The 18,514-nt window shown below is 35.8% G+C and overlaps 1 protein-coding gene across 1 annotated transcript; it reads left to right on the plus strand.

Moving 5' to 3' along the window:
* Positions 1-1,993: 1,993 nt before the first annotated feature.
* On the plus strand, positions 1,994-4,029 carry OXGR1 (oxoglutarate receptor 1). Its single transcript, XM_004467578.2, has one exon. It carries the CDS (start codon positions 2,044-2,046, stop codon positions 3,055-3,057), a length of 1,014 nt encoding a protein of 337 aa, XP_004467635.1. The 5' UTR covers positions 1,994-2,043; the 3' UTR covers positions 3,058-4,029.
* The last annotated feature ends 14,485 nt before the right edge of the window (positions 4,030-18,514 follow it).

The raw sequence follows: 18,514 nt of genomic DNA on the forward strand, positions 1-18,514 counted from the left end.
AATTCAACACAATCTAATGTACTCAGAGGAACAGACCAATTTACAAAAATAATCTGATATCTATTTTTGGAATTCATAAAAAATACCAAACTGTTAATAATCCCCTCCTTCCTCAACTGATAAAATCCTTCCTCTTGCTAGGATGAGCTTATATGTTCCCTCCTCAATGATCTTCCTTTAATAAGCTCCTCTATTTTCCAGGGAGCTGTTCTTGCCCTTCTTTGTGATCCCAATAGCCCCTGTACCATTCACCTGTCAGAGGACTCACTGGATTAACCTAAAATGTATGGAGCACTTATTATGTGCCCAGTAGTGTGTGCCAAGTGTTTGTCTTGCTTATATAAATATATAAACAGCTCCATGAGATAGGGTTATATTTTATATATTTATATATATATTTTATATATAAAATATATAAACAGCTCCATGAGATAGGGTTATATTTTACTAAATTATTTTTTCCATGTCTACCTCCCCAGTAGGCTGTGATAGTGGCTTATACATCTGTGTGTGCTGCTCATTTTGAATCTCTAGGATCTGGCAGAGTGCCTAATTAATACACAGTGGGTTCTTCATAAATGTGTAAGTGGATGCATTTTACCAATAGCTATTTACATCCAAATAATAAGCAAATTATAAGTAATTTTTCTTTTAAATAATCTTTGTACTTTGCTCATTGCAGAAATTCATTGTCAAATTTTTAAAAAATACTGATAAGCAAGAAGAAGGAATGTAAAAATCACAATCTGCACTGCCCAACCCCTCCCTCCATACCCCTGACTTCTGCCAGCCCAGTCCTAGAGAACATAAGCAACTTGCTCAGGCACATAAACTACTAAATGGTCGAACTGAGGATCAAGGCCAGCCAGCCCAAGCTCTTAACTGCTGCATTACATTGTTGTCTACATCCACCCCTCCCCTTGCTATGCATGTACACAAATTATATTAGCTATTAAAATGGATTGAAAGAGCTGATATTTGAAAATTAACTCTACCACACAGATAGTGTTGTAATGCATTAAAAAATTCCTCCAGTATTTTCATTTCTTCCTGTTCTCTCAGTTATTTTGGGTAATCCTAGTGAATTCATCAAAATACAGACTGAGAGGCATAGCAGTGAGGTGCAGTAGAAAGAGAATGGCTTCTGAAATCAGACACATATGGTTTAGATCCTGCCTGTGCCTCTAGACATGTTACCTGTGGCAGGTTTTGTACCCTCTCTCAGGAGTAGTCTCTTCAGTAGTATTTGCCAGGGCTGTGACAACAAATACCAGAGACTGGTTAGCTTAAATAATAGGAATTTATTTTCTCATTGTTTTGGTGGCTTGAAGTCCAAAATCAAGGTATCTGCAGGACTGCACATTCTGAAGTCTGGAGCATTCCAGGGGTGGCCATTGGCAACCATAGCTCAAACTCTGCCTTCGTCACATGGCCCTCTCTCTCCTCACCTGTCTCCTATCGTTGTCTCCAAATTTCCTCCGTTTATAAGGACCCATTATATTGGATTAAGGCCTGATTCGGTTTGGCCACAATATGTTCCAATCCATAAGACAAAGATGATAAGGAATACCTGTCAATATTTTGGGTGAAGTTTAGAGGTAAAATGATGGTGAAGTGCCTAGTACTTAGTTAATGGTAGGCATTTCTGTTACTAACTCTCTAACTGGTGATACCTTATGGCTTACTCAAATAACAACCTTGCCAAATTATTCCCTACAGATACACATGATTTTTCTCCAATCCTTCATTTTAATTCTCGTGGTAATTTAACTTTTATATCATTATTAGATGTCTTTAGTAACTTGCCTCACAGTCATTTTCTTAGAAATTCAATCTCTTCTCCATGGGGTCTCTTTTGAGATTAAAGAGAAAGAAGTGGCACATTTAGGATGTAAGAGCAATTTTCATTTAAAAGTAGATCATTGTTTTCATTACCATATCATTAATGTTTTCTGTTTTCCTTTTTCAGTGCGTTACTTCTCAGTCGATATATATTGCCAAACTGAAGTGTCTTGTTTTCTTGAAAGATGAAAGGAGGCAGCCATGAATGAGCCACTAGATGATTTAGCAAATGCTTCTGATTTCCCTGATTATGCAGCTGCTTTTGGAAACTGCACTGATGAAAAAATCCCACTCAAGATGAACTACCTCCCTGTTATTTACAGCGTCGTCTTTCTGGTGGGCTTTCCAGGGAATGCAGTTGCAATTTCCACTTACATTTTCAAAATGAGGCCCTGGAAAAGCAGCACCATCATCATGTTGAACCTGGCTTGCACAGATCTGTTGTATTTGACCAGCTTCCCTTTCCTCATTCACTACTATGCCAGTGGCGAAAACTGGATCTTTGGGGATTTCATGTGCAAGTTGATCCGCTTCGGCTTCCATTTCAACTTGTACAGCAGCATCCTCTTCCTCACCTGTTTCAGCATCTTCCGCTATTTTGTGATCATTCACCCAATGAGCTGCTTTTCCATTCACAAGACCAGATGGGCAGTGGTGGCATGTACTATGGTATGGATCATTTCCCTGGTGGCTGTCATTCCCATGACCTTTCTCATCACGTCAACCACAAGGACCAACAGATCCGCCTGTCTTGACCTCACCAGTTCTGACGACCTCACTACCATCAAATGGTATAACCTGATTTTGACTGCTACCATTTTCTGCCTCCCCTTGATCATAGTGACACTTTGCTATACAATGATTCTCTATACCCTAACCCAAGGACCTCAGACCCACAGCTGCCTTAAGCAGAAAGCTCGAAGGATAACCATTCTGCTCCTCCTCGTATTTTATACATGTTTTTTACCTTTCCATATCTTGAGGATCATTCGGATCGAATCACGCCTGCTTTCAGTTAGCTGCACCATAGAGTATCAGATCCATGAAGCATATATTGTTTCTAGACCATTAGCTGCCCTGAACACATTTGGTAACCTGTTACTGTATGTGGTGATTGGAGACAACTTTCAGCAGGCCATCTGCTCAGTAGTGAGATGCAACACAAGTGGGGACCTCAAGCAAGCAAGGAAAAACAGTTGCTCTGACAACCCATGAAATCATTCATTTACCCAGCCAAAACTAAAAGGCTGCGGATATATTCCAAGAAGTCCAGAATATCTCTCTCAATGGAAGTCATAGAGAATACTGTGCATTCAGGAAATTACATACTGAGCCAGGGCAGAGGTTCTAAGAGGTTTTGTAGTCCATTTATTGAGATCCTCCCTTGGGTAGAGGTAGAAGAATGGGATGCATGCATATCAGTAATATATTCAAATGTGCAATTATAAACTATTGGAACTTGGGTCATCTCATAGAACCTCTACTCTCAATAATTTTTTATATATGAGTGGAACTAGAGTTCACAGACTTACCCTAGGCCTTAGTAAGTTAGTGCACAGGTAGGAATAAAACCAATCTTTCCACTCCTACTTTCATGCTCTCCTGTACTCTGGGGTCTCATTGCATTGAGTCCCTAGACCACTCAAAGTATTACTTGTATCTTTCTAAATATTCATTTTTTAATGTTCTGTATCTTCAAAAAATTTTTTTTTGTAAACTTTGAGGTTATTAAACCTCAGTTTTGTAGATGAAAGCAAACCAGTAAAGTAACTTGAAACAATTCAGGAATGTCCATGCAGATAGCTACTATTAAATATGCAAGAGATTTGGAGTATTATGTCTTCATTGTTGCAGACTATTTTAAAAGTTGTTATTGGATTTGTAAAAATTACAAGCTGTATTAGTAATCATCAACACATCCTGAGATAGGAGAGAACATTTTGTATCATGTATATATTGGGTCTTAAATAAAATCTAATATTGTTTTGATTTCTGTAGGAAAATATTCCAGGAAAAATTAATTGCCCCCCTCTTTAATATCTTCTTCTTTTATGACCATCATGAAACTATGATCTCCACTGTAACAGCTAAAGCTATTTTTGAAGTGTACTTGTGCTTAATTATCACTAAGTGTAAACATTTGAGAAAATACCTCTTCTGGATATTTACAACCCTAGTAAATGTGTAGATACAATTAATAAACTAATTTAAAATCACTGACTAGGCTGGTCAAATTTTTCTGTGAAAATGCAGCTTAATTGTTATTATATTTACATGAAGTAAGGCTCCATGTTTAGAATCCATAAGAGAATAAATCCAGAATGGACACTTAAACAGAAAGGAAAAGGGTACCATAGGAATTCTTCCTGGCATTCAGGTTCTTCTAGGACATTAATTTGACTGAGGCCTAAGGGAAGATGTTCATCAGGAGCCTCTGCCAGGCATGCAGGGGCAAGAAAGGAAAGCTGAAGGGATGATGTGTACATGACGTTTTCTGGATGATGGTGCTCTCCCCAACCACCAGCCTCCCCACCATCTTCTCCTGGGCCCTCCATAGTGCAAGGAGGCAACTGTCTAAAATGAGCTATTTTACTAGACTTGCCCATCCATCCTGGCTACACAGCATAAAGTAACATTCAGAAGTCTACTTGGAACCTGGAAGTTGGATACTCTCCAGCTCTCACCTCTCCTCTCCCTAATGCCTAGCCCAATCCTTGGGCCATCTCTGAAGTGCAGCCAGATTAGCCTTTATTAGACTGCTATTGTTATTTTAGCCCTGAACACAAACCTCTTCCCTTTCTCTCCATCTCCATACTTTTTTCCCCAAGATTTCACTCACCAGAGAAAATCACATTAATCTCCTTCCTCTCGATCACATACTGTCTCTGTAGATTCTTTTATCCTTTTCCTTCTTCCCACCAGTTTGCATAAAAGTAAATGAGCTCTCCTTTCTGATACCAGTTCTTCTACTGTGTCTTTGGTTCTTATTCTGCTCTCCTAGGGATCTTGTTCTGTCACTTAATCCCACACTCTCAGATTTATAACATTTTTATTACCACTGGCTAGCTGACCTTAGCTTGGAAACATGAATAATTTTTCTTTATCCTAAAAATGCCGTGCCTTGATTCTGCTGCTCTGTCATTCTAATATCTGACCTGTTTTCTTCAGCAATGGGTTAAGTCCCTCTCTTAAGATGGTACTAAAATGACAATGAAATTAAAACTACAAAGAGATTGCAAAGTTTGGAAACTGAAGCAGATTAATGAATGAAAAAAAAGCAAACACAAATAAAACCAAAGATAGTAGCAGGTAGTACCCAGAGGCAGGCTAATGCAAACTGCTTAACTACAGAATGCTCAGGAATTAGAGGTACCAGCTAGCTCTGAAAGAGAGTTGCAAGTGGGACTGAAAACAAGAAGTTTGATTTAAAGTCTGTATAAGAAACAATTGCACCCTTAGATGGTCTCCCTTATGTGCAAATCAACAATTGCCCCTTTTCCACACCAGGAGATTTCTATGCTTTTTACTCTGGAGAAGTTGAACCAAATGATTGACTTGAAAACAATAAATAAACGGGAAAGCTGAGGTCCTACATAGTGACTAGAATCACTTGCCTCTTGTAACACTGACAGTTCCTACTTAAATTTCCTAGCATAATATTGGTGCATTGTTCTCTAGGGAAGTAGAAAAATAGCAATGGCTACCACTTATATAGCACCAGGCATGAGCTAGGCTCTGTTTTAATAACTGCTATCCTCATGAACCCAGGTGGTTTGGCTCATGGGCAGAATCACTACTCTGTGCAGACTTCTGCATAAGGAAAGACTCCTCAAGATTCCCAGAGTTAAGGAACAGCTCAGCCTGCTCACACAGTCAAGTGTTGTACACCAATCCACCTGCCTGTCCTGGCACTCAGAGCATCCAAATGGCTTCTTGGTGTCCTACACTTAAGTATGAGCTGACAGACAAAGAGAACGAGGCAGTTGAGGAAAACCTATAATAGGAATCAGAGACTACAAAACGAACAAGCAGGGGGCAAAACCCTCCGAGAAGCAGAAACACTGCAGGGAGCATAAGAAAATCTCAACAACACCTATAATTAATGCCCTCAGAGAGATAAAAGAAGACATTGCTTCTTTGAAACAGACCAGGAGGTTCTAAAGGAATGAATGTTCAAAGAACAGAAAAGAGCTCTTGGATACTAAGTGGAAAGACATTAGTGGAGTTTTTCCAAATGCCCTCCACTAACTGCCAAAAACTTGATATGTGCCTTTGACCAGGGAGTTGGGGATACTCCTCGCATCTTCTTTCAATTTATTCCAGTTGATTGACATCTAGAAAAAAGTCTTAGAGGCTGGTAGAGTGATTCCAGAGTAATTTCCTAATTTCAAGGCAGGGGAAGGTTTCTACTCTTTTACTATTTTATAAACATTTCAGAGGTTTCATAGACGTGGAGTTTTTCGAAAAAATTCACCTGGACCATTAAGTTCCTTGGAGCTGCTCTATTTCCTTATTCTCCTTTTATCTCTGTGATTACTTGTTATATATTACATGAATGAATATTGTATGCTTACATAACTACATGTAATTTGCTTTCCATGACTGAGAAATATGCTCTTAGCCTGAGCACATTCTTTCTGAAAATGCTCACTAACACTTCATTAATGCTTATAAATAAATGTTTTAATTAATCCCAATACTATCCACATACATTTGAAAAATAAGACATATGTAAAAAAATTATTCTTTTTTTCCTCCAGAATATATTCTTTAAGTGGTTTATAGCTGTGCTTGATGAGCACAGGGATTTCTAGAACAGAAAAAGTCATGGCCTAGATATTTAGGATCACACTATCAGTTTTAACTTTACTTAGGTAAACTAACACCAGCTTCTTTTAAATCCTTGTTATATAAAAGGTACTGGGCTACATCCTGGAGATATAAACATCAGTAATAAATAATTTCTACTCCTCAAGATATTAATCTTGCAAACTAACTGCAATATTCACATGTGCCTTTTAGGTTGAATATTTATATTTTGTCAAATTTACCTATGAAAAGTCAATGAAACATTAATCCAGTTCTTGCTGCCACTATAGATTATCATTGCTCTAGTTATATTCTAAGGTGTTCAACCTTAAGTGTGCATTTCAGGAACAAACATAGCTACTTAGATCCTTGTCAATCAGGAGCCCTTAAGCATGTTTAGATGGGAAATGCTCTAATGGGCATGATATACTCAGTATTGACCCATTATCAGAGGCACCGTTGTAAATATATGAATCTTCAGTTCTAGATATACTCCACAATCAACACTTTGCAACAAACAAACCATCTCCTTCTTGCAAACATTTTATGATTCACATAGCTGATATAAAAGTTTAAATAATAGTGCTTTTTTTCTTTCAATTCAGGGGCAAACCCAAACAGAATTCATATTAAATAATTTTTTAATAGTCTGATGTTTAAGTCCCTATTCAGATTTTAGCCATTGATCAAACCCTGACAAAGTTCATCTTTTGTGATTCTTTCCCCGACTCCTTAGCCCAAGGTAGCCATCCCTACAAAATCTTTAGATTTCCTTCTTGATGAAGAAGTTTTGGCACTCTATTATGAAAGGCTTCAATTACCACTCTTCTATTAATAGATCTTTTTGTTTTTATTCCCAGAGAGATTAATGCCTCTAATGCATGATCATGTTTATTTGTGTCTCAAACACCTGGCAATATGCTAGGTAGGTATTTTATATATATACAGAAGCCTCCTGTAGAATTAGAAGTAACTCCTTTTCATGTCAATTCTTTTTACAGGAATTTCTAGATATGGAAAATTTGTGTTTAAAATTGAGACTTTGTATTGTTTTTGTAGATGAGGGAAATGACTTCTGTTTCTGGTAACATTAGATTAAATCTGCTGCACAACCTTTCAATTTGAAACAATGTAAATGATTAAATACACTATTTTTGTAAATACTCCTGATTTCTCCCAAGGATATCTACAAAATCCTGGAGCATTTTAACTTATTTTGGTATCTGTGTTGGGATGAGTAGGGTGATCATACATCCTTATTTGTCCATTTACCCAGGACAATACTAGTTAATGCTTATTGCCCTGGTATGGTTATTAATAGCACCCATTTTTATTCTCCAAAGTGTCTGGAATGATAGATAGCCACTTTAACCTGAGAGATAGGATATAAATTGTGGAAGTCAACAAAAGCAGGGTTTCTAATAGAAGTTCCTTGCAAAAATCTGAAAGTCAATGGGCTATACACTCCATTGCAGTGTATAATAAATGAGGCTACAAGCAGAAGGGGATGCATGTAAAATGGTCTAACTTTATTTTGACATTGAGTAGAGGGAAAAGAAAATTGTCCCTGAGAGATCATAGACAGTATCTTAACTGTGGTGAGAGAAAATATTTATTTACTTTGGTTTCTATAACCAGAGAAACTATATTTTGAAAGTAAAGGAAAAACAATAGCCTTTTCATATAAAGGAGAGATAGAAAATTTACTCCCAAAAGAAAATTCTAAGGAATGTACTTTAGGAAGAAGAAAGAATTATGTCAAATGGATAGTTTTGGAGACAAGAAGAAATGGTAAGTGCAAATATATTTTTCATTATCTAGGTCAATGTAAACATTGATTGTATGAAACAACAATATCAATGTATAACTTGTGGGTTTAAACTTCAATGTAGAACTAAAATACTGAAAAGTATTAGCAGTTACTTTGGGAGGAGGAGATTGTACTTAATAAAAGAAGAACTTTGTATTGTTTTGGAGGAGGATAAACACATTGAATAACTTTAGAATGTGTTAAATTTCAGTGGGAAAGATCAAGGAAAACTTCTAAAAGAAGAGATTTAGAGAATTTTAAATTTAAGGTTACTAAAGGAAAATATGGAACAAGAAAAAGAAAGCAGAGGAGGAGGAGGAGGTAAGTAAGTTTGTACCAATATTATTGTTCTTCAGTTGGGTATTTAGTTCATGACTGTTTATTGTGTTAATAAACAAGCAAATAAGAGAAAGGAAGGTTTCACATAGATCAGAAATAAGAATCCATCATGAACAAAGGATTATGAGTATTCTAATTCTGAACACCTTGGACTTATAAAATAAAAATGAATGAAGAAATAAAAATTAATCCAAATTAAATTGAAAAAGAAAAGAGAAAAGGAAACAGAACCATGGGACAAATACAAGTCATAAAGTAAGATGGAAGAATAAATCAAAATACATTGGTAATCACAATAAATGTAAAAAGACTAAATACTCCAATTTAGAAACAAAGAATTTCAGACTGGACTTAAAAATACCATAATCTATGCTCTTTTAAAGGGACACATTTGAAATATAAAATGACAGTTACTAAATTGCTTATGAGGAAATAGAAAATGGAATAGATCTGTATCAATGAAAGAAATAGAATTAGGAGTTGCACTTCTTCCAATAAAGAAACATGAAGTACAGATGAACATGAAAACAACTTTTATCAAACATAAAAAAAAACAAACAGATAATTTCCTTCTTCCATAAAATAGTCTAAGAATAGGAGGAAAAATATGAAGAATCTAGATTTTAGGAAAATAGGGAAAGGACAAAGGAGATAAAGGAAAATTTGGGGATTAATCTCATACATAGACAAAGATGTGGGAAGTTCTGAGAAAAAGAAAAGCAAAGCAAAAATACTTCAATAAAAAGGATGATAATAAAACATGACTAGATTGGGTATAATCCAAAAATTCATGTTTGGTTTAATATTAGAAAATGGATTTATACAGTGTCTTATTAATGAACTAAGCAATAAACAATATGAGCGTCTCAAAAAAAATAAAGAAAAAGAAATTCAAGATATATTTATGATACAAAACTCCCCCTTCTCTACCCCACTCCAGTCCCTGATAACCTATATTCTAGTTTCTGAATCTGCTTATTCTAATTATTTCATATCACAGATCATGCAATATTTGTCCTTTTTTGTCTGACTTATTTCACTACACCTAACATCTTCAAAGTCCATCCATGTTGTTGCCTCTATCAGAACTTCATTCCTTTTTACAGCTGAATAGTATTCCATTGTACATATATACTATGTGTTGTTTATGCAATCATGACTTGATGGACACCTGTTTTTCTTCCATCATTTGGAAATTGTGAATAATGCTGCTCTAAACATTGCTATGCATGTATCTGCTAGACTTCCTGCTTTCAGTGCTTTTGGTTATATGCCTAGGGATGGGATTGCCAGGTCATATGGTAACTCTGTAGCTTACCTTTCTGTGGAACCACCAAACTGTCTTCCACAGTTACTGCACCATTTTACATCCCCACCAACAATGAATGAGTGTTCCTGTTTTTCCACATCCTCTACAACACTTGTACTTTTCTGTTTTTTAATAGTATCCGCTCTTCTGGATTTGAAATGGTATCTCATTGTGGTTTTGATTTGCCTTTCCCTAATGGATAATGATGTTGAACATCTTTTGTGCTTACTAGCCATTTGTATAACGTCATTGGAAAAATGTGTTTTAAAGTCTTTTGCCCATTTTTTATTGGGTTGTTTCTTAGCTGTCAATTGTTTTATTTTGCACTTGTAATACTTCATACTACTGTCTTCTTGCCTCCATGCTTTCTGATGAGATATTAACACTTGATCTTAGTGGGATTCTCTGGTATATAACATGTTGCATTTCTCTTTCAGCTTTCAGAACTTTCTCCTTTTCCTTGGCATTGGATAGTTTGATTACTGTGTGTCTGCATGTAGTCCTTTTAAAATTTTATCCTGTTTGAGGTTCTTTAGGCTTCTTGAATGTAACTATTCATATCTTTCATTAATTTTGGGAAGTTTTCTGCCTTTATATATTTGAGGATTCCTTCTTCCCGTTTCCCTTTTTTGTTCTTCTGGGAGACAAAAGTGTATTTGTACACTTAATGATGCCCCATGCATCTCTTAGGTTCTGTTCACTCTTTTTAATTCTCTTTACTTTCTGTTCCTCAGACTGAATCATTTGAATATATTTTCTTCAAGATACATGGCTCTTTCTTCTGCCTGCTCCAATCTATTGGTGAAACTGTCCAGGGAATTTTTCATTTTAGTCATTGTGGGCTTCAATTAGTTTCTACTGAGAATTTCAAAGAGATTCCCATTTGTTCTTTCATTGTTTCTTTAACTCTAACTTCTTCTTTAGGAAGAAGAAAGAATTATGTCAAATGGAAAGTTTGGAGACAAGAAGAAATGGTAAGTGCAAATATATTTTTAATTATCTAGGTCAATGTAAAGATTGATTGTATGAAACAACAATGTTAATTTATAATTTGTGGGTTTAAACTTCAATTTTTTAAAAAATTTTAAATCCTTTAAAAGGCTTTAAAAATGAGAAAAATATCTTCCCATATTATTCACACATATACCCCATATCCCTTTTGGGGGAACTCTTCATTCACTTATGTGAATTTTAATTTTGGGGCAAATATTGAAGAGTTGGTTAATACAAAAAATTGGTAAGGAAATGAAGTGAAGTGACCTCTCTTCTAGTGCTATTAGGAAAGGACATTTATGCAACCACACAACTTTGGAAAAGAGTTTGGCATTACTTCACAAAGGTAGTGGGCACAAGGGCATTAGTTTTCTGTTTAGAATGTGCTTGCATGTGTATGAATGATCTATTTCCCAGTGTAAACCTTTAAAACAAAAATTCCTTGAAAATATGATACAATAATTATGAAAAATGTAACCTTGTAGGTCTACCCTAACTGCCTTGGATACATTTTATAACATATTAACAACTTCCTCATCCTGTTTACATATTTAGAACTGCTCCTTTCTTCCATCACTGATAAGCAATGGATAACATTAGCTCTTAGATTCTTGTGAAATACAACTTTTGAGAAAATCTAGTTCATCATTTTAATCTTCTAAGGGTTGGTGGAAAAGGAAGTCAGTGCAGAGCAAGGAAATCTTCTAATTCCAAAGGCCTTCCATTCTAACACCTAGTCCTCTAGAGGAAATACGCAGAGGAAATACATCTTCTGTTTATGTCGGAGAGGTTAATTAGGAAGAGTTGGTGTCATTTCCAATAATTACTAGGGATCAAAATTTACAGAGGCATGATAAGGGGCTGGCAGCTGTACCAAAATAAATCTGCATCTGACCATACACTTGCAGCTGCTCTATCTCACAGACAGTATTTTTCAAATCACCTTGGATTTTTGAAAGTCCACATATGAATATAGCCTGCTTTCTATGGAGTTTATTGAACTTAAAGATAGGAATGAGGGCTTCACAAAATGCCGTATCAGTCTGCTCTGTGGCCTTAAAAAGGACTTGTCCCATTTTCCAATTCTCAGAGAAGTGAATTTTCAAGCTTCTTTTCTGGGAACCAGGATTTAAAAATTGGCTCAGCTCTGTTAAATTTCAAACTGAAAATTTGTAATAAACTTGTAATAAACTGTAATACATAGCCTAAATGAGACAGAATTTCAAACAGCCCTGTGTTGGGGAGTGCAGGAAGATAGGTCCAGTTGGGGTGAAAAAATAAAGTGGACGTTTGAAGATGCCTTTGCAGAACATAAGGTGAGCAAGTCCCAGAATCCCACCTCTCAGTACCTGGCACTTCAGAATTCACTTCCAAAACTATAATGAGATACAGCAACCTCTTCTTTTTTCCCCCTTAGGCAAAAGTTTGCTCGCTAATTGTACATTACCTTGATCTAAATGCCAGGAACAAAATACCCACTAGAGGGCATGGAACACCTTACTAGAAATAGAAGTGCCTCTGAAATAATCATCAGTACCTAAAGGAATGAAAATCTTGAAATGCTATCATAGCTCGACATTCAGCAGGAAAGACAAAGTTTTGTTTATACAATTCCTTTCCTTAAAAGATGTTAATCCTGTTAGAAAATGAATTAAATTGGCAAGATTAGTAAATGCACCTATTTTCAAAATCATTCAGAGCGATTTCTAATGTACCTTAGAATTTAGATTAGCAACCAGAGATTGGTTTTTGAAAATTAGGGAGCAGATATAGCTCAAATGGTTGAGGTTCCATGTATGAGGTCCTGGATTCAATCCCCAGTACGTCCTAAAAATTAAAAAAAATTTTTTTACTATTCACTATTAAAGACTGTGTTTTACAAAAACTAACACTTTCCTAACTTACTTGCTTAGAAAAGATTCTGAGGGAGCTCTGAACCAGAAGAGATGGTGGGTAGAGTTTGGAAAGATTTCACTTAGGGAAGAGCAGGATCCTCCATCTCAGGAATCTAACTGTGCCCTGGGCTTATTAGAATAGAAGGTAATGGCCAAGTGGGTAGCTAATCTTGGACTTACATTGGTGCAACTGGTTGTTAAAAGTGCTAGTGAGGATATCCAGGTTGTGTCTGTGTGTCTCTAAAATGAGAGAAATGCTTGTCTGCTTTGAAGCCCTGCTTCTTGAAGTAAATGAATTGCTAGGGCAGAAGAAACCTTGCATGCTAATACTTCCCTTGCCAACAACAGTCCCTTTGTGTCTGCTCAAGTACAAAATATCTCCATATTACCAAAACCACTGTGAGCTATAAGCTTCCTCTAATAAGCATTGATGCATAAAGGAAAAAATAACCTACCCTGAGGCTGCACCTGCCTGTTAAAGAAGAGAGCAGAGTATGCAGGCTGGAGAGGAAATGCTTAGGGAAGTTTTTGTTTATTTCAATAGATAATCATTAGTGTTAAACCTGCAGGAAGAATGGAAGTCAAGGGATAAATTGTCAAGAAGGAGTAAAAAATTATCTTGTGAGTTATTTGGTTAAATGGAGCTTGTAGCAGATTAGAAGGAAAAATGGGATGAAAAATGAACCAAGGGGAACACCCCATTATAATTGAGTATATGCTGAGAAAATTTTAACATGGAAACTGCTGTTACCTTTTGTCTCTGGGAATAAGGAATGTGGATGGAGTACAGGTACAAGCTTTTGGATAAGATTCTCATCTCCAATAACAGGCAATTTCCAGACCAGAGTTCAGTGAAAGCTCATTAAAATTCCCTTGGGTGTCAAAGTGATCCCAAGTGAAAAGAAATCATGAGGATAGCATCTTCTCAAGACAGTTCCCTTCTAAAAAGGCAGTCCTTATGCTTAATTCTTCTCTTTGTGCTTGGTATATACTGTAGTGAAAACCTTTCAAATCAGAAGTAAGAGGAACCATTAAACTATATATTAATGTTGATGGTAATGATTATAATAATAGCAATGATGGTAGCCAACTCTTTATATTGTTTGGTTGCAAGCACTTTACGTAGATTAACTCATTTAATCCTTATAACAACCCTATACATTAGAAATTTTCATTTACACAAGTGGTAAATGGTTGAATAGAGTTGAACTCAGTTTGTTTCAGGGTCTACAATTTAAACTGCTTCTTTAACTGATACCTAAACATTACTAGCATTTTTAATGTTTACGGTCAATTAGCATTTGTTTTTGTATGAATAAAATGTAACAATCTATAAGCCTATGTATTTCAGGGATCCCATAGCAGTTGACTTAGATCCTTGCATAGGTTAAGAAGAAGGTCTAGCATACAGTAAGCACTGAATAAATGTTGGCTCTTGTTTTCTACATACATTATCATTAAACTGTGTATCTTAGAATACACAGTTGTACTTCAAGTAATTTTAAGTAAACACATCACCTTGTGACAAAGTTTTTCCTGTTCAAAGGAAATCCCCCATGATTTTGCAGATTCCTAGTCACCTAGAAGGAGTGGTTTGGAGAAGAGGAAGAAAGCAAGTTCGCCACTGGTGTCAGGAACTCAACACCTTCTTCTTTATTTAATCCCACTTCATCTTCCTTTAACTAGAACTTTTCTTGTTCTGAAAGATTATGTGAAATTTTCTCTCAATGAGAATTTCAGAAACATTAATAAGACAAATGGCAGGCAGTGGCTTGTCTTTTAAGGTAGATTTTCCTCCCCTTAATGTTTTTAAATAGAATTTAAATAAAAATTCTATGACTTTAGTCAAATCTAAAGGACCTTCTTAACTGGGAAAGATTGTAGAATCATGTGGCACTGTTTTATTGGCATAATTTGCCAAGTAAAACACTTTAAAATAGAGATTTTATATTTAGTGAGATCATAAGAATTCAGGATTTTTGCTTACCACATTTGTCTTAGCATCAGCCTGAAATTTTCTAATTATTTCTTTCAGATAATCTTTTAGATCCTGGCTCTCAAATTGTGATCCATAAACCCATGTAGGTTCCCAAGATCCTTTCAGTTAGGTCACAAGTTCAAAGCTATTTTCATAACAGTACCAAGATATTATTTGCCTTTTCCACTATTTCACATTTGTACTGATGGTGCAGAAGTAATGGATGTATATGACTGCTGGTGCCTTAGCACAAAGCAAGGCAGTCACAGAAACCTATATTGATAGTCATTGGGTTCTTCACTTCCATGATCCTTACAGAGAAAAAGAAGATTCCAGATTCACTCAAGAATAATTTTTATGAAGTAGTAAAATTTATTATTAATTTTTAAAAATCTTGACCCTGAAGTACACATCATATATATATATATATATACACACACACACATATATAAATTGCAGAAGAAGGATTAAGTTTATTCATCATTAAAAAGTTAAGACTAATGGCTATAACACACGATAAGGCAAATTTCATACAAGTGTAAGAAAAATCTTTCTAACACCAAGTATTGGAACAATTGAAATAATATATTGATTCCTTCAAAGAGGAATGATCTTCACATCATGTGGAGTTGTCAAGTGAAACCAGATGCTAGACTGTCAGGGATTCCATATTTCAGTGCAATGTTTACGTTGATGACCCCAAGGTCTTTTCCAGTCCTGAGAGTTCAGGATATTAGGTTAAGTAATATAGAAGTATAGATTAACCATATGTTTTGTGTGCATATCATTTTAATAGTCTGCATGACAAACCATGAAGTACACATGAAACCCTTCTGCATACTGAAATACATAACTCTCTTGTGAAAAAGTATTCGTGTAATTGTTTGAGTTGCAAGCTGAACCATCCCCCATCTTCCTGAAACACCATTTTTACTTGAAAGAATGACAGAAAAACCATGACTATTTAGGCTTTGGCATTTGACGTACATTTTCTGAAAGGCAGCAAAATGTACCTTTCAACAAGGAAAGGAACCAATAGTATTTTTTTCCAATGATAAACTTCATATTTTCACATGAAAATTAGAATTGTGGAAAACTTCTACTTGCTACTATGCTTGCATTTTACAGCTTCTCAATTCTTAAAGGCTTTCTGATGAGACTGGTAATTTTAAAAGTGTTAATTTTAGTTAGTGAAGAAATGTATTGACATTTGAAAGCTCTATATAACCAAACAAACCAATGTTTTCCAAATGATCAATTCATGATACCACAAAATCAAGTATGAGTAAAAGACCATTTCAAGTGAAGATAGACCAATGGGTTTTAAGATCACATAACATATAAAGTTCATTGATATGGTAGTAGATTCCACATTGCAACTAACCTTCAACAAACTATTACTTGTGAGTTTTGTTTAGAATCAAAGAAGAATGGCAAAATTATGTAGGAAAGGCTTTTAAAATAATTCTTTCTTTTCCAACTACATATTTGTGTGAGGCTGGATCTTTATATATTTCAACCAAAACAATATGTTACAATAGATTGAATGAGAATCCATCTGTCTGACTTATATTAAGACAGGTATTAAGGAGATTTGCCAAAAAATGTAAAATAGTATTATTCTCCTCACTATTATTTCTTGTTTGGGTAAATATAGTTATTCTTCATAAACATACATTCTTTGTATAAGATCTAATGGATTTGAAATTGTCATTTTTTGTCTCTTTCTTATTGTGGTAACATAATGTAAACCCCCTCTTCCCCCTTTTTAACCATTTTTAAGTATCCAGTCCAAAGGTATTAATCACAATCAGTGTTGTGCTACCATCACCACAATCCATTACCGTATTGGTTTGATATGGTTTGAATTCCAAAAATAGATACTGGATTATGTTTGCAATCTGATCTATTACTGGGCGTCACTGAGTTATGATTAGGGTTTTGATTGGGCCATTGCTTTAGGGCATTGAGTCCCCACCCACCAAGGGCATGGCAAAGGACAGAGTTGGAACCTTTGATATGAGGGTTTTTGATGTTAGAGTGTTGGAGTTTCATGCCAAAGTAAGCACACAGAGGAAAGAGGAGCAAGCCTCAGAAAGAGAAGACCTGAACCAGGAGAAGAACACAGAGGAATAAAAACAGCTCCTTAGACATGGCAGAAACTCCAGGGAGAGAGACAGGTTGTTCACTTGATAGTCTACAGCTGACTTTGGGGAGAGAGGCAAAGTCTAGGGAGCCTCATAGTCTATAGCTGACCTTGTGGAGAAGACAGAGGAGCTGAGCCCAGAGGAACCCAGGAAACCTGAACCCTCACAGACTTCAGGAGCTATCTTGCTCCAACACCGGAAACAGACTTTGGTGAGGGAAGTAAGTTATGCTTTATGGCCTGGTATCTGTAAACTCCTACCCTAAACAAATACCTTTTATAAAGACCAACCAATATCTGGTATTTTGCATCAGCACCCCTTTGGCTGACTAATACAATTACCAAAACTTTTCATCACCCCAAACAGAAACTTTGTGTCCCTTAAGCAGTAACTCCTCGTTTTCCCTTCCCCCATGGTTCCCAGGAACTTCTACTCTACTTTCTGTCTCTATGAAATTACTTATTCTAGATATTTCATGTAAGTGGAATCATACAATATTATCACATTCAACTTAATGATTTCAAGGTTTATTCACGTTGTAACATGCATCAGAACTTCATTTCAATTTATGACTGAATGATATTTCATATATAGAGATAGATAGATACCACATTTGTTTATCCATTCATCCACTGATGGACCCCTTTGTTTCTACCTTGGCTATTGTGAAAAATGCTGCTAAAAACACTGGTGAATAGTGCCCTTTTAAAATTAATTAATTAATTGATTTTTCTCTGATTTAATTACTAGTAAGTTACATATTGATAGATATTATCCCCATTCACCAAGCTCTTTTGAATCCTCAATAATTTTTTATGAGTTTAAAGTTGTTTTAAGACCCAAAAGTTTGAGAACCTCTGCTTTGGTCTGCTGGTCTGAGTGTCCACAGCCATCCTGCCTTATCATGAGGGAGGCGCCATGGGGCAGCACAGACACAGTGGATGGAGGCTCCAGACCCATGTTTGATCATGGCTCAGCCATTTACTAGTTGAGTGATCTCACTTAAGTGACTTAGTATCTGCGACCCCTGACTCTTCACCTGTAAGATGGAGATACAAACTACTCAGTGTGTTATCTAATATGCGTTGCCACAGGTAATGTGCCTAGCCCAGTGTCTGAAATAGAGGAGGCAATATGTATATATGAACTCCCTCCTTTTTCCCCAGGTGTCTGACATCCACCCTACCATTATATCATATTATCTCTAAATCCCTATTTTTCTCCACAATATTACAACAAAGGAACATTTGCTTCTTTCTTTCCTCTAAATTTCTCCTCATAACAAAATTGTCTAACCAAAATAATAGCTTACATTTATAGTGCTTAGTATGTGACAGGCATATCTCTACACACTTCATCTATATTAATTAATTTAATCCCCACAACAACCCT

Source organism: Dasypus novemcinctus, chromosome 15, assembly GCF_030445035.2.
Source record: "Dasypus novemcinctus isolate mDasNov1 chromosome 15, mDasNov1.1.hap2, whole genome shotgun sequence".
In the NCBI taxonomy this organism is placed as follows: domain Eukaryota; kingdom Metazoa; phylum Chordata; class Mammalia; order Cingulata; family Dasypodidae; genus Dasypus; species Dasypus novemcinctus.